General features: G+C 37.8%; 1 protein-coding gene across 8 annotated transcripts in view; it reads right to left on the bottom strand.

The window, feature by feature from the left end:
- The window catches only part of KLHL32 (kelch like family member 32), a 235,870-nt gene that overhangs the window by 60,044 nt on the left and 151,114 nt on the right, over window positions 1–24,712 (bottom strand). For 4 of the 8 annotated variants that reach the window (XM_039220425.1, XM_039220424.1, XM_039220427.1 and 1 more), the window contains one exon: window positions 4,402–5,128. The exons of 2 other annotated variants lie outside the window; for them this stretch is intronic. In XM_039220425.1, coding sequence (XP_039076356.1) covers window positions 4,402–5,128 — 727 coding nt within the window. Of the gene's footprint in view, window positions 1–4,401; window positions 5,129–24,712 lie in introns of those variants that run through there. 2 more of the 8 variants (XM_039220428.1, XM_039220430.1) reach the window with 2 other exon arrangements.

The following is a 24,712-nucleotide window of genomic DNA, read 5'->3' as shown; positions in this document are numbered from 1 at the left end:
TGGGGGTACCTGAGTGGCTCAATCAGTTAAGTGCCTAACTCTTGATTTCAGTTCAGTCATGATCTCATGGTTTGTGGATTCGAGCCCACATCTGCGCTGGACCATGTGGAGCCTGATTGGAATTCTCTCTCTCTCCCTCTCTCTCTGCCCCTCCCCTGCTCTCTTTCTCTCAAAAAATAAATTAACTAAAAAAAACCCCTCCACTTATTTAAAATGATTTATGCATCCCTATACTTGTTGCAGCATTATTTTCTTCTTTTTTTTTTTTTTACAAATAGTTTATTGTCAAGTTGGTTTCCATATAACACCCAATGCTCATCCCCACAAGTGCCCTCCTCCATGCGCATCTCCCCCCTCCCCCCCACACCCATGAGTCCTCAGTTTGTTCTCAGCATTCAAGAGTCTCTCATGGTTTACCTCTCTCCCTTTCCCCCACCATTTCTCCCCATCTTCTCCCCCATAGTCCTCCGTTAATTTCCTCCTAATCCTCCTATACATGCAAACATATGATATTTGTCCTTCTCTGCCTGACTTATTTCGCTCAGCATAACACCCTCGCATGTACCCCAATGTTCATAGCAGCACTCTCAACAATGACTAAAACATGGAAAGAGCCTAAGTGTCCATCAACTGACGAATGGATCAAGAAGATGTGGTTTATCTATATGATGGAATACTACATGGCAATGAGAAAGAATGAAATCTGGCCATGTGTAGCAACATGGATGGATCTTGAGGGTGTTATGCTGTTGCAGCATTATTTTCAATAGCCAAATTATGGAAGCAGCGCACATATCCATTGACATATGAATGGATAAAGAAAAAGGAAGATATAAAATGGAATATTATTCATCCATAAAAAAGAATGAAATCTTCCCATTTGCAACAACATAGATAGATCTAGAGAGTATAATGCTAAGTGAAATAGGTCAGTCAGAGAAAGACAAATATCATATGATTTCACTCCTATATGGAATTTAATAAAGCAAGCAAACAAAAAAAGAAACAAAAAACAAAAAAACAAAAAAACCCAGACTCTTAGGTAGAGATACACAAACTGATAGGTAGCAGGGTGGGGGGATGGGTGAAAGAGGTTAAGGGGATTAAAAGTACTTGAATCACAATGAACACTGAGTAATATAAAGAATTGGTGAATCATTATATTGTACACCTGAAACTAACATAATACCATAATACCGAATGTTAACTATACTGGAATTAAAAAAAAAAACAACAACTATGATCATCTCAATAGATGCAGAACAAGCATCTGACAAAATTCAACATCTGTTTATGATAAAAAATCTCAACAAAGTAGGTTTAGAGGGAATATACCTCAACATAAGTCCATATATGCCAAGCCCACAGCTAACATCATAATCACTGGGGAAAAACTGAGAGCTTTTCCTCTAAGATCGGGAACAAGACAAGGATGTCCCCACTTGCCAATATTATTCAACATAGTAATGAAAATCCTAGCCACAGCACTCAGACAAGCAACAGAAATAAAAGGTATCCAAATCAGTAAGGAAGAAGTAAAATTGTCTTCATTTGCAGATGACATGATAACACATAAAAAACCTAAAGACTCTACCAAAAATCTATTAAAACTGATAAATGAATTCTGTAACATTGTAGAATATAAAATTATATACAGAAATCTGCCACATTTATATACACTAATAGGAGTAGCAGAAAGAGAAATTAAGAAAACAATCCCATTTACAATTATGCCCAAAATAATAAAATACCTAGGAATAAATTCAACCTAGAGATCTATAAATTTAATGCAATCTCTATCAAAATACCAACAGCATTTTTTGCAGAATTAGAATAATCCTAACATTTATATGGAACCACAAAATGCCCTGACTGGCAAAAGCAATCCTGAAAATGAAGAACAAGATGGGGGAGGGAGAGGAGAGGAATATCACAATCTCAGATTTCAAACTATACTACAAAACTACAGTAACCAAACAGTCCAGTACTGGCATGAAAATATACATATATATCATTGGAACAGAATAGAGAACCCAGAAATAAACCCACACGCACAAGGTCAATTAATCTGTGGCAAAGGAGGCAAGATTATAGAAAGAGGGAAAAGACAGTCTCTTCAGTAAACAACGTCGGGAAAACTGAACAGCTACATGCAAAAGAATGAAACTGGACCACTTTCTTACATCACACACAAAAACTCAAAATGCATTAAAGACCTAAATGTGAGGCCTGAAACCATAAAACTCCTAAATGAAAACAGATAATAATGTCTTAGATATCGGTCTTAGCAGTATTTTCCTAGATATGACTCCTCAGGCAAAAGAAACAAAAGTAAACTATTGGGACTATATCAAAATAAAAAGCTTTTGTACATTGAAAGAAACCATCAACAAAATAAACAAAAACTTACTAAATCAAATAAGATAGTCACAAAACATATATTTGATAAAGGGTTAATATCTGAAATACATAAAGAACTTACACAACTCAACCCCAAGAAAACAAATAATCCAATTAAAAAATGGGTAGAGCACCTGAATAGACATTTTTTCCAAAGACATATAGATGACCAACAAACACATGAAAAGATGCTCAACATCACTCATCATCATGGAAATGCAAATCAAAACCACATTAAGATATCAACCCACACCAGCCAGAATGGCTAGTATCAAAAAGACAAGAAATAACAAGTGTTGGCAAGGATGTGGAGAAAAGGGAACCTTTATGCACTGTTGATGGGGATGTAAACTGCTGCAACCACTATTGGAAACTGTATGGAGGTTCTTAAAAAATCTTAAATAGAACTAACACAAGATCCAGTAACTCCACTACTGGGTATTTACCCCCCACCCACAAAATGAAAGCACTATTAAAAAGATATATGTACCTCTATGTTTATTGCAGCATTATTTTCAGTAGTCAAATAATGGAAGCAGCTCAAGTATCCATTGGTATATGAATGGATAAAGAAGTGATATAATATAAATATGTGTGTATAGTATAATTATTACAATAATCTATATCTGTATATAATGGAATTATTACTCAACCATAAAAAAGAATAAGATCATGCCATCTGTGACAATATAGATGGACCTAAAGGGTATTAAGCTAAGTAAAGTAAGTCAGAAAAGACAAATACCACACAATTTCATTTATGTGTACGGCCTAAAAAACAAAACAAAATGAACAAACGAAAACACCAGAAACTGAATCATGAATACAGAGAACACACTGGTGGTTGCCAGTGGGGAGTAGAGTAGGGAGATGAGTAAAATACATGAAAAGGATGATGGCATACAGACTTTTAAAAAAGTGATTGTGTCTTCTAAATACAAACATCTCAAAGTTACTGTTAGTATTTAAGTTATCTCATTTTCCTATTTCTCTTTGTCCTTGACATGGAAATTCAACAAGTTCCATCCGGGTTACAAAATGAGTGTCCTCCAAGTGAGAGAGGATAGAACCTTCCTCCCCAGTAGACAACCCTTTCAAAGGAGAACAGTTTAGATCTTTCCAAGAATTGGATTGGAAAAACAGATTGATAATATGATGTTAATAACTTATGCCTCGTAGACTCCTTCTGTACCAGTGAAAAGGTAGCCATTAGGGGTTTGCAGGAGTATATGGGTGTGGATGAAACAAGACTGGGAGTGAGTAGAATACTACCAAAATTGGGTCATGGGTACATGAGATTCATTATACTAGTCTCCTTTTTTCATAATCAAAAGGCTTTAAAAAAGTGAAGGTAATATAAAACTAAAATAACAAATACCCCCAAATAATCAGTAAGAATGGAAGAGTAAACAGGAATGAAGAATTTAGGATGGTATGTGTAACTACAATCCACGGGTAATGCAAAAACATTGACTTAGCCAATAACTTAAATTCCTTCCCTCCATGCACATGGCTCCTACCTGGATATATTACCCATTACTATGCCCATCAAAATGGATTTCCTGGGCTTTTACTTTGCCTGCCCTGTCTTTGATGAAACATTTCCTAGTCAAGCAGCCCAGAGTGGTTAAAAAAAAAAAAAAAAAAAAAACTGGCAAAGAATCTAGACAAGCCACAAGGTGTGCAAGGCAATCCATGAATATCAAAAAGTGATAACCTAAACAATAGAAGGTTTAGTTAAAAAAGGATGTGATGGGCCATTAATTTCCACCTTGAATTTTAAACTAATCACTCAAAAAGTCACAGAAAGTTCTATTCTTTCCAATTACATTGCTCTTTAAAGAGGAGGTGCTCGGCAAATAAATGTTAATTAGCTAAAATGGTATCCTTGGTTCAATGGTTCAATTATACATGGCCATGACTACCAATACTCGACTTTTAAATTTATGCCACAATGAAAAAGTGTTTTTTGGTAAATCCAATATATGAGGCATGTTCTACCTGATATCCAAAGAAGACCATCAGCCACATATCCAGCATGGCATGAAAGGGATCGGTCAAAGGACTGCACAAAAGTCCATTTGTTCTTCTTGGGGCAGTATCGCTCAACTGTAGGCAGAACCTGGCGTAGTTCATTTCTACCCCCGACTGCATAGAGGTATTCATCCATGGCACCCAGCACAAAATGCTCCCGGCAGTTTTTCATGGGTGCTATCTCTGCCCAGGAATTACTGCGGGGGTCATAGCGACAGGCAGTCCTCACGGCACACGTCCGGCCACTAGCATGCTCAACTTCTCCTCCTGCTACAAACAGAAAGTCCCCCATGACTGCTACACAGTGGTGGCTCCTTCCCACGGGCATGGGAGCCAGCTCGCTCCAGTTGGCAATGGCAGCTATGAGAGCATTCTCCTGGTCAAGAGGATTGAAGTACCGAAGTTCCTTGACTTTACAGACCTCACGTTTTTTCCCACCAATGATATACAGAGTGTCTGACTGGAACCGTGGTTTGGTCCTGCGAGTTTGCCAAACGGGCTGTGCATAGATGCTCTGGTGGTACTCCAGCGCCTCATTGACAAGAGCTGTTGCAGTTTCACTTGCCTGGACGAGGGGGTGGGACAGGGCAACTGTATGGAGCGTGTCCACATCCATGAGGCCAAAGCGGATATACTGCAGGAGCTCATCCATGTACTGGTAATGGCAGTTGTGTTCCAACCACCTCACGGCTAGCTGAAACAGAGGGAGGGGGGAGGGAGGAAGGGGGATGAGAGAACGCAAAGGTAAGGTAAGAAAGCAAGGCAAAGCAATGGTGTACAGGCAGGTCACCTTGTATTCTTTCAGGCACTTTATAAATGTATGATAAGATACATGTTTTTTCTTACAAATAGTGTAACTAGAATATTTTGGTACTCAGCTGAGGGATATTTTTTCTGCATCAGCAGAGACACAAAAGAGCTCAAGCATCGTTGTAGAGGTCAAGAGCAATGTTAAGCAACACTAGCAAAGACTTAAGGTGGCACTTGGGATGAACAATAATCACTTTTCAAAGAAAAAGAACACTGTTGTTAAACAGCCTGTCTCCTTGTTTCATGCATAAGAGGCTTGGTACACCCCACCCTAGGAATATCTATGGTGAGCAGAGTCACCACAGTACAAGTGGTGTATGTCAGCCCAGAAGTCAAGGTGCTGTATCAATTTGAGCGCATATGAAAATATGAGATCACCTGAGACCATGAGGTATACTTGGGAGAGACTCAATAGGACATTAGTAGAACGACTTAGAAACAAAGAGCACTCGGGGCGCCTGGGTGGCTTAGTCGGTTAAGCATCCGACTTTCGCTTAGGTCATGATCTCGCGGTTCGTGGGTTCGAGCCCCGCGTCGGGCTCTGTGCTGACTGCCAGCTCAGAGCCTGGAGCCTGTTTCAGTCTGTGACTCCCTCTCTCTCTGACCCTCCCCTGCTCTGACTGTCTCTCTCTCTCCTAGAAATAAATAAAACATAAAAAAAAAATTTTTAAGAAACAAAGAGCACTCTTCCTGTCCCCCTTCATAGGTCTAATCAGTCAGGAAACAAGAGAAGAAAAAGACTGTAACCCATCAATTTTATTTTTATTTCCCAATGAGTTTTTATCTTGGAAACATTTGTTGTCTGTACATACAAGATACTGGCCACTTGTTAGACCCGTTTTCACAGAACAGGATATGGAGGAGATTATCTTTGTATTATGGACACAATAGTGAAATGTAATCTTAACCTTTTTGTTTAGGTCTAGATTTCTTTCAAGAAGGAAAAAAAGTAAGAACTCTGGGATACAGACATATAGAATTTCTTCAAACTAAAGGTATACAAAGTCGTTACTGTACAATAATTTAGAAAATACTATCAACAAAAAACCAACTCGTGTTATAGAGCACATTATGTAGTTTAATTAATGTGACTTAATATTTAAGTTTGGCAGATTTTCCTACATACCAACATGAAATATATCTAATATCTCCAGGCAACAACACATTTGATACAAATTGTCCTTAGTGGCACCTATATTAAGCTAGATTTCCTAGATAATATAAATGTGAATGTGAAGGAATTAGCATGAAAAAGTAAAGTAATAAATTAGAATATTAAGTAATTGTGTTTTATTTATGACCAATGAAATTGGGGTTCTGGCTCCCCTTTTCAGCTGATATGCATCACTGGGGAAAAAAAGTCTTCAGAGGGGATAGAGGAAATGTAGTGCTCTTGGACCATTACTCCTAGGCAAACATGAGCTGGGTTTTCAACTGGGTTAAAAGGATCATGAAACTCTCTGAAGCACTAGTTGATTTCATTTGAGAGCTTCATACAGAGTTTCTATACTCATTTTGACAAATGGCTCCAAAAGACAAGGCATATTTGGGGCTTTCCTTTTTAGCTTTCTGAATGAAGAGAATATAGGAAATTAAATCACTTCTAATATATACTAAATTGCATCTCTTGATGAACTACATAGTGAAGACAAATGAAAAAATAATCCGAGGTAGCCTACCACTGGCAAGGAGGCAGACAGCATGGAGGGCAGATGACTGACATTCTCTAGCTGTTTTTCTAGAAGCTGGCTTTTTTTTTTTTTTTTTAACTTAAATAAGATACCAACCTGATGAAAAAATGTATCTGTGTATGGTAACCATGAACAATAATCAAAGATATTGTAGAAGAAAAACATCACTAAGCAATCACCAGGAGGAATATGCCAGAAGTAGAGAGGGTTCCCATAGGCAACTTCCTGATTTTTTTTCCACCCTAATTTTAGAAATTTTGAGGGATGGCATTCCAATCATTTCCCTGGGAAGATAATTCAACAATTTAATGAACAATCTTCCATTCTTTGCCCAAAGAGCTTTCAAAAGTTTTCAGGGATAAAGTCATCCATTCAAAGCCCTTTCTCATGCACCAGGTAAAATTTTCTGAGACTTAATCTTTGATATTGCTCCTAATTTAAATGAGTTTTTCTAGCTGATACTGCTTTGCTCTGTTACAGATTTCTCAGCATCCTTACATCCTAATATTTCTGCAACTTTCATATGAATACTGCAGGAGACCGCATGAGTGAAACATTAGATAAATGTCCTCTTTTTAGAGCACAGTGCTGCCCATTTAATTATTTTTCTCTTCCCTCATACATCAGTTCTTCCTAGGTCATAGTCAATCTTGTAATCCATATCTTAACACTCTCTAGTTTGTTTTTATTTTTCTAGCAATTGGTGTCTCTTACTGCATGAAAAGTACACAGCTACAACTAGGGTCTGCCTTTAAGAAAATCTCTAACAAATCAAACTGGCAGTGGAACAATGACAACTGTGACCTATCACTGATTAATGTCTGAATTTCTGTCTACTATTAGGTCTATATCACATGTATCATGAGGTTTTCCATGTTCAATTTCTCAATACTATGCATTATAGAATGTTTTGTGCACAAACATTTAGTTAATGTTTTCTGGGATAATTTTTATCTTATTTCTTGCCAATATTTGTAATTTCTCACCGACTTCATATAACTTGCACAATTTTATCATTGTAAATATTTTCAGATTACACAAGTCATTCACAGTTATTGGGTTTATCTTTTCTCCAAATTCAAGGTAAATGTAATTTACAATGAACTGTTCTGACACCAACCTCAAAGCAACCTTGGCTAGAATTAGTGTGATTTATAGATTTAAATCCAGTGCTTCCCAAACCTAGCATGCACACAAATTAACTGGGGTTTCTGGTCAAGACACAGCTTCTGATTAGTGGGGAGAAGAGAATAGGGAGTTTGCATCTTTAACCATCTAAAGGTGATACATACACTGCTGGTCCATAGACCACACTGAGTCAGGAGGTCCCAGATAGATTCTCATTCAAGGAAGAGTAAATCGCTACCTTTTTAGAGTAAATTGAATCTTTTGTTTCAAAATTAAGAAGGCTTAAATCAAATGAAGTCTAAGTTGGATGTTTTAATAAAAATATAGGATACTTATAGCTTAGTATTAAAGGTAGAGCAATATATTTCCTACATGGTAAGATATGGGTAAGATCTTACTACAGGTAAGACAGCATATTTTGAGACCTTGGTTATATAAGGTCTATAAATCAACAGCTGATTCTGACAGCGTATAGTGAATCATGTAAACACTCTGCAGTTCTGCTTTCACAATAATAAATAAATGTTAAAGGGTGAAACAACAAGGATGGAGCTAGAGTATATCGTACTAAGCAAAAAAAAAAAAGGCAGATAAAGACAAATACTGCATGATTTCACTCATATGTGGAATTTCAGAAACAAAAGAGCAAAGGGAAAAGCAAAGAGGGAGAGAGGCAAACCAAGAAACAGACTCTTAACTATCAGAACAAACTCCCAGAGGGGAGGTGGGGTGGGGGAATTAGGGGATGGGGATTGAGGCTGCATTTGTTGTGATGAGCTCTAGGTGATGCATGGAAGTGGTGAATCACTACATTATATGTCTGAAACTAACATTACACTGTATGTTAACTAACTGGAATTTAAATAAACACTTAAAAAAAGGAGTAATTATACTGTTTTTACTTTCGTAAAAATGTAAAAGAGAAAAACCACTGAAAGCATGGATAACTCTTATTTATCCAAATAATTAAAGAAATGGCAAAGAAGTTTCAGAACAATGAACAACCTCAAAATCACTTCTATACTATGGACCTCACTGAGGCCCATTTAAGGGGTTTGAAGAATGCAGTAAGCAAAAGGTGGATTCATCACTGGAGCATCACAGAACCGAAAGAGCACAGTTAGCTTTGTAGTGTATTCTGGGGCTTAGGTGGAACTGGTGGTTTTTAATCACCCTACATTGAAAAAGCATAAATCAGGGAAGGCTGAAATCCTATTCTATCTTACTTATTCTAGCATACTGATATCCCCATTGCTCTAAACTGTAGCATATTTTAATTAGGAGAAAAATGAAGCAATTAGCAAAAGTCTTATCTCCCACTTTTTTTGGTGACAAAGCCAGCAAGAGTGGGAAAAAATTAAAGATTCTATCTGGGAAAGCACACAAATAGTACCATTAGGCAAGATGTTTCCTAAACCACGTGAAACACAAGACAGTATCATCTCTAACCGGGTGGCTCAGTCGGTTAAGAATCCAACTGGGCATGATTTCACCATTTGTGAATTTGAGCCCCGCATTGGGCTCTGTGCTGACAGCTCAGAGCCTGGAGCCTGCTTCAGATTCTGTGTCTCCCTCTCTTTGCTCCTCCCTCACTGGTGCTCTTTCATTCTCCTAAAAATAAATACACATTAAAATTTTTTTAAAAAACACACACACACAAGACTACAGGAGATCTCCCAAGCACTATGCCTGATCCAGTCTAATTCATCCTACCCTGATGGAGAATTGTTCCTTTCTACAAGGAGCATTTGCTACAGCTTATTCTAGCTTCAACTCATCTCATCCTCAGATCCTTGATAAGGAGAATGCCTGCAGACAGTAGGCTATAAATATTTGTTAAAGGGAAAAAATATTTACGGTTGCCTGGGAGGCTCAGTCAGTTGAGCACCTGACTTTGACTTAGGTCATGATCTCAGGGTTCATGGGTTCAAGCCCCACATCAGGCGATGCACTGACAGCTCAAAGCCTAGAACCTGCTTCAGATTCTGCGTCTTCCTCTCTCTGCTCCTCGCCCACTCATACTCTGTCCCTCTCTCTCAAAAGTAAATAAACATTAAAAGTTTTTTTAAAAAAGGGAAAGTTATTTACAATTATTCTTCCACTGTTTCTCATACTCTTCTTGAACAAATAATATCAATTTCCCTATGTAATTATCTACCTATCACAGGTTTTGGTTTCCTATTATTTAATCATTATGGCTTTCCTCTAAAGTCCTTATAAGCTCTCAAGATGTCACACATCAGCATGCAGTGTACTAGACTTACATATATAAGACCCTTGTTTTACTCCTTCACATGATTGGTGCCGACCACCTCTATTTGAGATTCTTGGCAATGCAATGAACATCATAGTCTTGTAAGCCCTCAAATAAATAAAATATTAGAGCAAGAAAAAACTTTAGTATCCACTTGGTATTTGGTTCAAGCTTCTCAATTTTACAAACAGAAATCAAATCTAGAGAAGGTATCTCTCTTACCTCACATTATGCAACTAATTAGTAGAAAAGCTGGAAGTAAAACTACAGCTTTTTAGATTCTTAATGACAGAGAACAAACTGAAGGTTGCTGGAGGGGAGGTGGGTTGGGGAGATGGGTGAACCGGGTGATGGGCATTAAGGAGGGCATTTGTGATGAGCACTGGGTATTGCATGGAAGTGATAAATCACTAAATTCTACACCTGAAACTAATATTACACTGTATGTTAACTGGAATTTACATAAAAACTTGAAACTACAAAAATAAATTAATTAAAATTAAAGCTGAAAAAAAGCTAAAGGAAAAACAAACCCAGGTTTGAAATTATACAACTGTTTTTCTATTGTATCACACCATCATTATTTTTCTTTTTTTTAATGTTTTTTTTATTTACTTTTGAGAGAGAGCAAGCAGAGGAGAGGCAGACAGATGGGGGCAGAGGATCCAAAGCAGGCTCTGCACTGACAGCAAAAAGCCCAATGTGGGGCTTGAACTCACGATCCATGAAATCATAACCTGAGCTGAAGTCAGATGCTCAACTGACTGAGCCACCCAGGTACCCCATCATTACTTTTCTATCAGTAATTATTTTAACACTAAATGCAGGCAAATATAATTAAGACCAAACATAACTTCCATATTTGGAGTTAAATTAAAAACATCAAGTATTTTTAAGTATTCTTTGCTTGAAGATAGGTGGACAATAGTTTTCAATAAGTCTCATTTATGGATTACTTAAACATAAAAAGCATATATTTAATGCTTTTAAAAATGCTTTTAATGCTTTTAAAGAGTGTGTAATTAAAGAATAAGTATTCAAAGTAAAAGGCACCCTTTGAGTCTTGAATTATTGTTTTACTTTTAAGGAGTATGTATTTTAATTCTAGGTCATTATTTGTTAACTGAATCTGGCTCAAAAATATATAGAAAAGACAATCCTTTTCTTTTAGTTTTCTCAGTATATCCCCATTAATTACCATTCTATGGAGTAGAATATATGATATATGATATATATTCCTAAATATAATAGTATATAATCCTAAATTCTACAAATTTTACTCTAATTCAATTAAAATATTTAATTTACTCCTGTATTTCAGAAATATATCAATTATATGAACAAACATTACATTCCTAATATTACAAATCCTCAGATTGTCATCCACATTCCTTTATTGTTCATGCTCAAACACACTCAGACAGAAGCTGCTGTTCTGAAATCTAAAATTCCTAATCCTTTCAAAGCAGCAGCTGTTTTGAAGTCTAACTCATGCTTATATATGGATGTCTGTATGTATGTGTACTAACCAACATGTATGCGTACTAACCAACATGACCCCAAAGTAATGTCAAAATAATAACAAATCTTACATTCACAGATTTCCTTGAAAATAAGTGAATTATAAAATCATTCCAAATCTAAGAACACACAATCAATGCATTCTTCCATACAAGTGCTCTATGTCTTGCAAATGTATATTAAAATGCCCTTTACAGAGGCAGTTCTCATGAGATGAGAGATCAAATTTTTTTTAATCAACGGTAACAAAAGATAAAGTCCTAATGCATTGTTCAAAAGCACGATTTCTTTGTCTTGATTCACAAATTTTCACTGAAAAGGATGTTCTTATCACAGCACTATCAGCCAGAGCTGAGTAAGCAAGGACTGATATTTTTGCCCATAGCTTTATTCTGCCCCCTTGGCCAGGGGCACCTGTAATTATTCTCCTATTTAAAACTTTGTTGCAGACAGCTTTGCTGAAGGGGCGAACTGAGCCCTCCCTCTTGCAGGAGCCCACGCTGTGAAGGCACAAGTGTCTATATCTTTGCCAGTCCTGTCATCCCGCTGAGATAAGCCAGGGCACCAGTCTCCCCTCAGTTCCTGAGAGGCAGCATCAATTCCACACTTCTGCAAATTCAGAAAGGGACAAAGGAAGGGCACAGGAGCAAATCAACAACCAACTGACATTCCTGAACCTCCAAAAAGAGCCGGCATGTTAAAGAGCATTTGGCCAACACGGGGTGGGAAGCCATGGAAACATCTTCTAATACACTGATTGACGATGCATGGATAGTCTTCCCTCTCTAAGCGCAGTATCAAGCAAACTCTCCATCTTCCAATCCATGTCCTCACAGGGATGGTGTCTGACTATTACACATTGCGTTAGAGAACAGTATGTTATCCATTATCTCACAATTCCTTAAATCCTAATAAACATAAAACTTTAGCAAGATACCTTCCTAAAAATACACACAATTCCTTCAGACTGTAGGTGTGGATGGTTCCCCTAGAATGAGTGAGCAGGTGTTGAGACTTCCCATGTTAAACTACATAGAAGCTCACCCCATTAACATGAGTCATGTGAAGTCCAGATAGAGACATCTTAAACCAGAGTAATGACTGCCACAGAGGGGAAAGTTCATGTTAATAAATAAATGTGCCAAATTTTGTGTCCATATTCTCTTCTTTGAGACCAAATGAAAAATTCCTGTTCAAAAAGACAACATTGCCATAAAATCCTAAAGCATCAGAAACTAGGAACATGGGATCAGAGCATTTTCCTCTACCAGAACAATGAAAATGTTACCATGGAGGAATATTAAAAATTATAACAGTGCTCACTCGAGTGCTATAATTAAAACTGTGTCAACATTTTGCTTGTAAAACAGATTTTTCAAGGGAGGTTACACATTAACCATTATAGCTGACTACAGACTTATATATGACACATAGGCGATTTTTTCCTCAAGAAATGTACTTCAATAGAATCAAATCTGATGAGGCTCAAGGTTCATGTATTGTCAGAAAAAAGACCTGGCAGATTTTAAAAAGAATATTCAGCTTAGCAGATATGATAACACATATTCTTTCATTGTTCATTTAACACTTTATGAAGTTGGAGACTAAAAAATGCTCTTATTTTCATCTTTAGGATAAAACACATGCCCAGTAATACTCTGGTTTCTTTTCAAGTTGTATAAATCTTTTGCCTTTTACTATGGATTTCCATAAAGGGGAATAGTTATAAGTTTTTTTATAGGATTTTAAAATATATATGTAATATATACAGCTTACTTTCCAATGGTTCAGAAAAAGCTCTTTATTTCTCTCCCCCATCCCTCTCTTTCTTTCCCTCTTGTATTTTTTCTCTTGATATATATCTATAGAGATTTAGATATTTATAAAGACAGAGAGAGAGAGAGAGCAAGACAGAGACAGAACATATGATAAAGCAAATGAGGTAATTTAAGAAATTGGCAGATCATATGGGTATTCTCTGTGCCATTCCTACTCTTGTAACTTTTCTTTAAGTTTAAAATTATTTTGAAATAAAAATTGAAAAACAAAAGAAAATTGTTCCTGATAATCATCTTCATATATACATATATGAAACATGTAATAACACACACACATATATGTGTATATATATATTTATATTTATATTTAATTACATGCCACAGAGCATCAAAAGAAAGATCCCTTGAGACCAAGGGGTGTTCCAGGTACTTAAGAGGGCAAACAAAAAGTGACCTGAGTTGTCCTTTGGTTCAGTCTTATAACACAAGAGGATATTTCAAAAGGATTTTATAAGTGTTGGATATCAAAATGAAGACAAAATAAACACAGGAAAAAAAGATAAGGTTAGTATCCTATGATGCTCTTTTCCCCTGTGAAAACTGGTCACCAGTTTGAGCTGACCTTTGAAAACTTAATAGAAAAGAACAGTACCAGTGTGACTGTCATCGCACCAGTCATTTGGCCTCTCATCTGTAAAATAAGTGAGTTGATGAGGGAGTCTCTTTTACCTCTAGGATGTGTGTCACCTATAGATCACCAAAAATAGTATTGTAAAGTAGAATCCTCCAAACTTTCAACAGTGGGAGAGGCGACCACAATTAATCACTAGGTCTAGTCTCCATGTCCCAGATTTTCACAGCACATAGTTTTTATAAATCTCTTTCAGAAAAACAAAATGATTTTTTTCTGTCTATAATTCTATACTCACCAGAAATACATGCGTGTTTATGTGCACAGACAGACAATCAGGTCACATCATGGTCTTTTTCTCCCTGGGAACAACTTTGTTCAGAGCATATTATGCCACTTAACAGTTACCACCTCTTGTAAAAACAAGATAATCTCAGCAAAAGAACACACGTTTCAAATTTGTAAGACAACTGCTTCAAGGTACTATTTATTTAAAATCTCAGAAGGAGATTTTATATATCAAGGCAAACATTCTGCAAACCAATCACATAAATTTTTACCTCAGGACTGTATTGAAATATACTTATATACAAAGATTTTCAGGTGGGAAAAATACCCAAGGGCAATGACGACAACCACAATCACCTGTACCAATGATGCTGCAGGGAAAATGGAACCCACCCTTGATCTCCTCCTATGTTAGCAAAATGCAGGAACAATTAGAAATAACTTCTTCTCCTTGCCTTCCAATAATCTGATAATGGTCTCTAAGCCAAAAAGTAATACTCACTCACCTAACCCTTGATGACATCAGAATATTACTTGAAGCTGGACTGATAACAATAAAATAAGTAAAATCTTAGTGTCTATGTATTTATATATGACATCCTTCTGAATACCAAAGAGACTCTGCATGTTTTCAGTGAGATATTAAGCTCATATTGTTAGAACACTGGAAAATGATAGAAAGCCTACCTGGTCAAGAGAATAAAACCCTGCTATATCCCATTGGCAATAGGACTAGAATGACCCTACATGGGTCACAATATTTTGTATTTCCTGGATACTACATGCAATGAAGATGGATTATCAGGGCAAAGTCCACTGAAGTTGCCAGGAAAACCTGATGGTTCCTTCTACCATTAATTGGTATGCACCCACAGAGGTGAATGTGACACAGTAAAGGAGGAGGCAGGACTTGATGTTAAAGATCTGTTTCTGCAACCTAACTTATTTGGGCATTTATGAAAAACACTAGCATACTGAGGCTCAGCTTCAGTATCTGTAAAACAAGAATCGTATTAGTTATATCACAGGGGTCTAGAGAGGACTGAAAGAGAAATCATGTGACGGTGCTTGGCAAACTACAATATTTAGACCATATACAGAATTAATATGATGGCAAGGTGCCACCAAGAGATGGAGCTAATCCTCAATTCAATTATTCTTTTGAACTAATCATAAAGGTGTGCAATTCAGACTGTATAGAACACAGTACTGTGCAATATTGGTGTAAATTTTGAGAAAATGCTGTGATTCATAAGAAACTTACTACACAGTACTAAATACTTCACATGTCATAAAGTAAGAATAAAAGCATGACAGATAATCTGTTGTATATTATAAACTAGCCCTTACGATGAGCCTGTTTTCACAGAAATGGGCCCAGTAATTCTAACTCAGTAATTTAAGGTCTGTGGGCTTTGTTAAATCCCAAGTCAGAGAAGAATGAATGAATGAATGAATGAATGAATGAATGAATGAAGAGATATAGACATACACCTGGTTGTTTTTGCATAATACTCAGCATATACACTTTCTTCACTTGGCTCGAGTCTCTCACTAAAAATACTTGAAGTCATGTCCATAAGTCCCCTGAAATCTCAACTCAGTTTACTGGGTGGCAAGGAAAATATATACATAAACTAAGTTATCTGGCTTGAGACAACTAAAATAATGACTGATTGTCTGAGCTGATTACTTTTCTTCCTGTTTTGATACTCTGAGGCAAATGATATAACCGTGAATCTTTTCTTTCATATTTTTTATTCACCCATTCCTCAGTTTTTTTCTGAGCGTCCATTATGTGCCAGGAACTTACTTAGTGAGAAAGAGGATTCTAATCAGTCCACAAATACACATTCTTATGTGCCATTCACTTCCAAGCATATATAACTCAAGGCTAACTCTTGACCTCAAATGTCTTAACATATCCCTGTAAAATATACTCATGGAGTACTGGAATTAGGGGAAGAAAAATCCTGCAAATTCAGAGTTCTGCAAATTCTGTCTATTGTAAGCAGGTTTTCAGACACATGCAAAAACTGTCTTTTAATGCTGCCATTTCCCTCATGGGTGTTTTAAATATTTCTGGTACACTTATATAAATTTTATGGTTTTAAAAAATGCTGTTTAATTTGTAAACATGCCCTGGAGCATCCTGAGAGCATCAAGACTTTGAATATTTCTTTATGAACTGATTCAATAATAATGAACCAATAGCAGGTTCACTGGCACACATACTCCCTGCCTAAAATTAAACCTTTAATGATCAAATGGACCTCACAGGCTCAAGCAGCTGCCCCAGGTCACTGATACAGACAGGGACAGTCAAACCCTTCAAACAAACGTTACTATGATGAATTTAGATGTCCAGGGAGTATCTAAGCTGCATTCAGGTTCTAATGTTGGCAGCCTCCAAATAAAAAGAAAATAATCCTTAATGGTCAAGTTAAACACTAATTTAGAGCTATGGACCACAGTGATTGAAGTGAGGAGCCCCCTAAATGAAATGTATGACTACACATCATTGGGGGCCAGACTCTACTACTAAGGGAATGGAGCTGGTGGACTGGGGAGCCAGAGCCTACATTCTCAGTGAGTTGCAGGGAATATACATGAATGGTGATGCCCACCACTGAACACCACTATGTGAATTTCAGCTCAACTACTGATGTTTCAATAGAATCTTGGGGCACCTGGGTGGCTCATTCAGTCAAGTGTCCAACTCTTGATTTTGGCTCAGGTCATGATCTCATGTTTCATGGGCTTGAGCCCTGTGCTGGTCTCTGTGCTGAAGGTGCAGAGCCTGCTCTCTCTCTCTCCCTCTCTTTTTCTTCCTCCCTTTGTGTTCACTCTAACTCTCTCTCTCTCTCTCAGACTAAATAAATAAACTTTAAAATAAACAATAGAATCTTTCACATTGGAGTCTCTAACTTCATTTTATCAGAGCATAAATAACCGGGGAACAGTGAATCCTCTATTCACACCTTGTAACAACTCTAATTACACAAGTAATATTTTTGTCAAAGAAGATACATTCTTCAGCACAATTATCACACATTCTTTGGCTGGGGGAAGTAGCTTAGAGAACCAATCCATAATACTCATGCAGGGAAGATGGATATGTGGAAAAACAAGCACAGTGTAGGAGACCCAGGTGTTTGACAATCTCAGAAGACTTGTGCAGGAAGAGGGGACTGCAAAGGATGAAGGAATGAGTATTAAGTAGTAGCTGGTAAAGAGGTTACACTGAGAGAAAGAACTGTTTCAGCCCCCAGTGCCTGGCACCCTGCAGGAAACTTGTGTTTGCTGAATGAGAGGCAGTGGGAATCAAGAGTCGGCAACCTGGAGAAATCACAGATCTGATACATCCTTACAAGGTTAAGGAATCAGGTGTTTGAAGAACAACAGGAATTGTGAAGGCAAAGCTGGAAGAACTGAAGACGAAAGAGAAAGTGCATCCAATCCCCAGCCCAGGAAGAAGAAGACATGCCAGGCCAGTGCAGGAGACACTCTGCAAGACCTTCTCAGGGGACATCACGGCTGGGGGGATACAGTGTTGGTTAACGGAGCCAATGTGAGAGCACAGCGGTGGGCATGTGCTGGAGGGTGTGATGACACAGGTAAAGCAGTCTGTTTGGGACATTAGTTTTCCATGATTAAGTATAAAGGGTAAAACAGATTAGGGAACAAAGGAACCCAGTCAGGCTTAAACCAAAAACAACTTGAAATAATGAGCAATACTTCCTTGAAGAAGAAACAGTCATTGCTTACATCCCATGAGTCTGTAAACATAGTGAATTTATAAAATAAAATCACTCATTGTCACAGATGCCATAAATTAATAACAAAAGTAAGCCTCATATGACTTGTTTAAATACCAAAAACTCTTGATTGATTTTAAATTTCTCCCCCAATTACCTTTTAACTCCCCATTACTTAGACAAAACAAGACATAGCTCATCGATAATTTTACTAAGCAGCCCTAAGGGCTAGTTTATCCACGCTCTCCACAGAGCTAAACAGAACTAACCACTAACTGTGGTCTAGTGTGGCAAAGAACCTGGTAAGACCATATGTATTTGTATGTGTGTGTGTGTGTGTGTGTGTGTGTGTGTGTGTGTGTATACATATATATATATATATATATATCCTCAATCCTATTCTCATTTCTTTTTAAATAAACATTTTAAATAGCACTGTTGCTTAAATAAGGGTTGCATTAAGACAATAACCAAATTCAATAACTTAATTTATTTTTGGAGCCTCTTCAGGTGAGACTGAATTATCAAATAATGACTCTCTTTATATTCAACAATGAATAGCTTACTTAAAAAAACAATAAATAATGTGAAAATAGAATACTTGAAGTAAAATTATAATCATTATGATGCTGTCACCTTAATACTATAGACTTAATTGTTTTCCAGTTGACTTGACATGTGAGAAAAATGTCCAAGGCTAGGTAGAAATATGCTGCTGAACATTCACTGGGGGAAAAGAAACGGAAGACAACATAACTGAAAAAGCAGAACAATGAGGCTCGCTCTCAGGTGTCTAATCCAGGAGACCACTACGCGCAGGCAGGAGACAGAAATAAAGGTTTTTCTTTATTCTTTCTTTTCTTTTATCCTTTTTTTAAAGGTATGCATCAAAGAGGATTGTAGTGAGCCACATACAGTAAACACCTGCATTATTAGGTGTCTGCCTCATTTTTTTTTTACCCTGTGCTTGAAACAGCAAGATATGGTGCTGAATTGATACAAATTGATATGTGTAACTTCTAATAACCTTCTTACTACTGCAGCCAAATTTCTCTCTCCCTGCCTCCAGTTCCCCAAGAAGGAGGGAAAAGGAGTAAGATGCTGCACTTGGAAACAGGAAGCATTTGAGACACTCTAGCGAGAAAATGTCAGGAGAATGGGACCTTCACTTTCATACACATGCCCCTGCTGAATTTATGCTGTTTCTGGTTTGCTGGTTAGTGTTAAGAAACAGTGCAGAACTACCCTGTGAGCTGCTTGCTGCATTAGCAAACTGGCCAAAGTATCCCTGTCGTTCATACCTCCCCACTGCACAATCGGAATGGAAACATTTGCTCTATTGGAAGGCAGTGATAAGGATGGATTTTTAAAGTTTCCATTTTTAAGTGAAAATGAAAGAAAAATGCTCTTCTAGATGTGTTTTGCCTTTGAGCTCCATTTGAAAAAAGAAAAAAAAAGGCAGAGAAAGCTGCTGTGAAGGTCACCGAGTGAAAGAACTTCCTCGGGGCACAGAATAAATTAAATCCCAAGGAAAAAATAAAATGTGATTTCCAGAGTGTGAGGCACAAACTCCAAATGACAATGATTGACAGCCAAACTATATCCGTGCAATATCCAGGACTGCACGTTCTCATTTACCTCAGTGTAGCCAGCAAGCGCCCATTAAACATCCGTCTGATGCCCAAATTAACCTTCTTGGCAAACTGAAAGAGGCACAAACTATCATAATCAACCTTTCATTATCACAGCAGCCTCTAGTTAAAGGGTCAGAATAATTGTGCCATCAGAGCCTTGATTGTTTTCAATCAACAGACGGCTGGAGTGACAGCTCGGTGATGGAGGGGTCTGATGAACCCGCACCAGGCCTAATCAGAGCAGATGAAAGGAAGGCATGATTGGTGCAAATGAACAGTCGTGCCTCTCCTTTTCATTTACAATCTGAAATTACTCTTAAATTTGTGGGGTTTTTTTTTCCTCCCTTATGAGCACCACTGAAAGAATGTTTGACTTATTATGAGTTCTGACAGTGCAGAGTTATAAAACACAGGTAGGGTTATCAGCTGAGGCTTTAAGTGGGTATTCAGCATAATTCTAACAAATTCACTCTTGAAAAGCACAAAATGACTAAAAAGCTTCCAATGACCTACCCTCTCAGCGCTGTTTGATTAACAGACCCATTTATTCCACTGGCATTCTAAATGATGAGAAGATAAAAACGAGGGCAGAAATACCTGTAAATGTTTTCTCTCAACCCACTGCTCTTCGATACTAGCTCCTCTGCCCCAAACCCTTACTGTCCTCAAATAACACCATATGAAGGGCTCAAAACAACTCACTACCAGAGGGTATGGATCAAGGAGGGGTTATTTGGGTTGAAAATATGAAGATATCCTGGGAACCTCAAGAGTAGGAGAGGGGCTGGAACATGTCAACCCCAATGCTGATTTCAAAAAGAGTATCTGGGGAAAGGGAATAAGAAATTCTGTGATAGGCTAGGCTAAAACTTGGCATAACAGGGATTTGGAGAAAACTGAAACAATATAAAACTGTTTATATAGCACTTATTGTTAACAAACTATAGACGTCCTTTAAAAGTTTAGTGATGAATGAAATACACACTTGGAGTAGCAAAAATAAGCACCTAACTTCTATTTCCTTCTTGATTCTTGAGTCCAACCAGCCAATTATGAGAGTGTTATGATTCAGGACAGACTGCAACACAAAGGAGTCTTTTGGCTACAAAGACTAATATGCATTTAATTTCCAAGTGTGTGTCTACCTGTTAGTATGTGCCCAGTGTGATCTCTACTTTCATGTACACACATGAAGAAGAGACAGGGGACAGGGCGGCTTCTGGATCAAGATTCAGGATAGGTTTTAACCTCTCAACTCAAATGCTTTTAAAAATTTTTTATGGTTTATTCATTTTTCAGAGAAAGAGAGAGAAAGAGCATGAGTTGGGGAGGGGCAGAGAGAGAGGGAGACACAGAATCTGAAGCAGGCTGAGCTGTCAGCACAGAGCTCAATGTGGGGCTCGAACTCACGAACCAAACTGTGAGTTCATGACTTGAGCTGCAGTCTGATACTTAATCAGCTAAGCCAACCAACTACTAACTCAAAATGGGTGCCCCTCAACTCAAAAATTTTATATAAAACTTAGGCCACTTTATTTGTTAGATTGTGAGTTAGAATGATGACATAGTTATTTAACAAAGTAAAAAGAAGAATTATTAGACACAGCCTGAAACTTTCCATGCAATATGTAGCAAAATGTGTTTCCTTATATCTAGACATCTTTTATGGGTCAACTGGTCAAATGTACCCAGAATGTACAAAATTCCCATGGTTTTACTTATATGAAATATACTCCAAGCAGGATATTGCTGCCATAGGACTTTCTGCAGCACCTCACAGTGTCTGGTTTGGGTTTTTGTTTGTTTATTTGTTTTTTAGGTGAGCTCCATACCCAGCATGGAGTACCATGGGAAGCTTAAACTCACAATGCTAAGATCAAGATCTGAGCTGAGATCAAGAGTTGGGTATGTAACCAACTGAGCCACCCAGATGCCCCTTAGAGTTTCCATTTTGATTGTTATTTAGGAGACAATTCTCAAAGGAAGATATCTGGCAAAGGGTTCAATCACAAGTATTTTCTGAATCTATCCTCACTCTCCTGTCACTTTCTCAAGTGCCCATACTCTGCAGCGGTCACGTCACTTCCTGTGCACAGGCACCTCCAGAAAGCTTTACCAAGGACTGACACATCGCCATCTGCTGAAGGGCTAGTGCTTCTCCCAGAGTGCTCCTGGCTTTTTAAGGCATGACTTCCTCTGCTTGGCAGGCAGGCTGTGTACTGGCCAAAGAGGAATGACTTTGGGATACTGAACTCACATGGCGTTGAAACAGGATTTCCTAGCTGGTTCACAGAGCGTGGAGACAAAAAGCTAGCCAATCTAGTTGAGTGCCTGTTCTAACCCCCACAATGCAAGACATGTGGAATTGATCATTCTAATGCACCACACAGTCCCTCTACAGGGCCTAAATCTCACATGAAATGAGAAAAGAAGAAAGATTCTTCAGGGTACATGGCAAAATCAACTCCTTTGCTTAGATTTACCCTTTATGTTTGGCTTCCCTCAAAAGAGTAAAAACTCCCAGAAGTAGGCAGAATAAGAAATTGCTCACAGTCCTCAGCAGGTCCCGTGTCATTCTTACAGCTACAGAGGAATGCCTAAAGTGTATTTGCCTCTTAACGAAGTGCCATCCTTTCTGGATGGAGAGGTTTAGTTTTACTTTCAGCTGTGAGTAATTTCCCATTGTGATTGGCTGACTTATAGTCAATTTAGTATAATTAATGCCAAATTACATTGTAATTCACATAGAATTACAAATTAAAAGCTATATTAAGAGCAAATGAATTAATCAAAATTAATGATATTATGCTCCCTTGTTTTAAAGTGTTAATAAGATAGGTCCTTCTAAAACGTTTAAACTTCAGAGTACCATCCATCACTCCTTCAATTACCTGATTTCCTTGTGTGGTCAGAGGAGGCATGTGGGCATTTCTCATCAACAAGAACACACGCAAAGAAGATGCGTGCGCTCAACCTCCAGCTTGCAGGGCACTCTCTGGCTTCTGTTCTTGAAGCACCAGTAATATCTGTGTCACTTACTGACACTGACTTGTAGACAGAGGGGAGCAATGTCAAGAAATTTTTTTTTACATCTATCTCTAGAATTTATCAAGGATTTCTTTATTCCTAAGACAGTTTTTCTTCCTGGCTATGTTTTGTCTACCAGGACATTAAAGCCAGCTTGCGTTCCCCCAATAACTTGCCATGCCAGGCAACAAAGTAGCGGTCAGACAAAGGATTGAAACTTCAACCCAAAGAATGCATTACTCTGTATTGTGGGCACAAAGCCAGCCTAAGAATTATCTTTATCTACGAATACTGCTGACGATTATGATCTATTCTAGAATGGCCACATTTCTCCGCCAGATATGACACGTTGAGGTGTTCTTTATTTTTACTTGAAACAAAAGTTCGGGAGGCGGGGGAGAAGCAGTGGGTAAGGATGTCAGTATTCAACAGTGAACATCAAGATGGTTACATCTCTTTTGAATGCAAATAATTCTGAGCCTCTGAGCCAATCCATGGCTAACTTTAGATCCTGTCCCCTAGAATGCCCAGAACAGGAAATCTCTATGGACTCCATGGCCACTGGACACTCAACTGGCCCAATAAGGATTCCCGTAGAAGTAGTCTGGGATACAGGTTATAAGACACAGACTCATGTCTTCTGGAAAGGGAGTAGTATTTATCAATTCCAATAAATTATTTTTTTCTTCTTTTCTGTCAAACCCCATATTTAGGCCATCACTGTCAATTTCTGCTACATAAATTTATAAATTGTCAATATGTTTTGTATAAAACAAAGATAAATGATTAACCACTTCCATTCATTGCATCCAACCTCTAACAGCCTACAGATTTCCCACCACACATTCCATACAGTTGCAGAAATACAGTAGCGCTCCAGGTTCTTTTTCAAACTGATTTAAATCCCTGGATTGGATTTTAAGTTTATTTATTTATTTTCAGAGAGACAGAGACAGCATGACTGGGAGAGGGGCAGAGAGAGAGGGAGAGAGAGAATCCCAATCAGGCTTCATGCTCAGTGCAGAACCAGACACGAGGCTCAATCTCTCAACCCTGAGATCATGACCTAAGCTGAAATCAAGAGTCAGATGCTCAACTGACTGAGCCACCCAGGTGCCCCTCTTGATTGGATTTCAAAGTGATCTCCCTAGGGGCCTTCTCTTTATGCTTCATATGTCCTCACCTGTGCGTTGAAGGAATGGAGGCATGCAAGGTGGTTCCCTACCTCTGCCAGAATGCTCTATTCACTTCTCAACAAACCATCTAGAGCCTGAATTTTCCAGGATCTGATAAAGACTCTCAGAAACATGTTCTTGCCCTGCTGTTATTGGAGTCATTTTTGCAACTTCCCCCCAAATCATACAACAGGTGAAGATAAAAATTGGTAACTTATTAGGAAATGTATACTGCTGGATTGCTTATTATAAATTAACATAATGTCTTTGATTTAGGGAAGACATATCATGTACTTTGAGTTTCTGTTTTCTTAGCGATTTGGTATATTTTGAGAGAATACATTGAATCTATACTGTGAATTGAGTCAAACATTTACCCTCTGTGAGGTTATGTTTCCTCACTTGTGAAAATTTGGGTCATATTTGTCTTATCAACCGTAACAGGCTGATGAGAGACTCAAATGAGATTATGTAGGTAAAAATCATTTTAAAATGTAAAGCTCTCTAGGACTGTAAAGAGTTATTATTGCTATTATTGTTGATGAACTTCTGTCCCTAGCCTCAGGGTTTCTCATATATAGCT

This window comes from Hyaena hyaena, unplaced genomic scaffold (assembly GCF_003009895.1).
Source record: "Hyaena hyaena isolate Hyena2069 unplaced genomic scaffold, ASM300989v1 scaffold_887, whole genome shotgun sequence".
Taxonomy (NCBI): domain Eukaryota; kingdom Metazoa; phylum Chordata; class Mammalia; order Carnivora; family Hyaenidae; genus Hyaena; species Hyaena hyaena.
The sequence above is the reverse complement of the archived record's forward strand: the minus strand, read 5'-3'. Positions and strand labels throughout refer to the sequence as shown.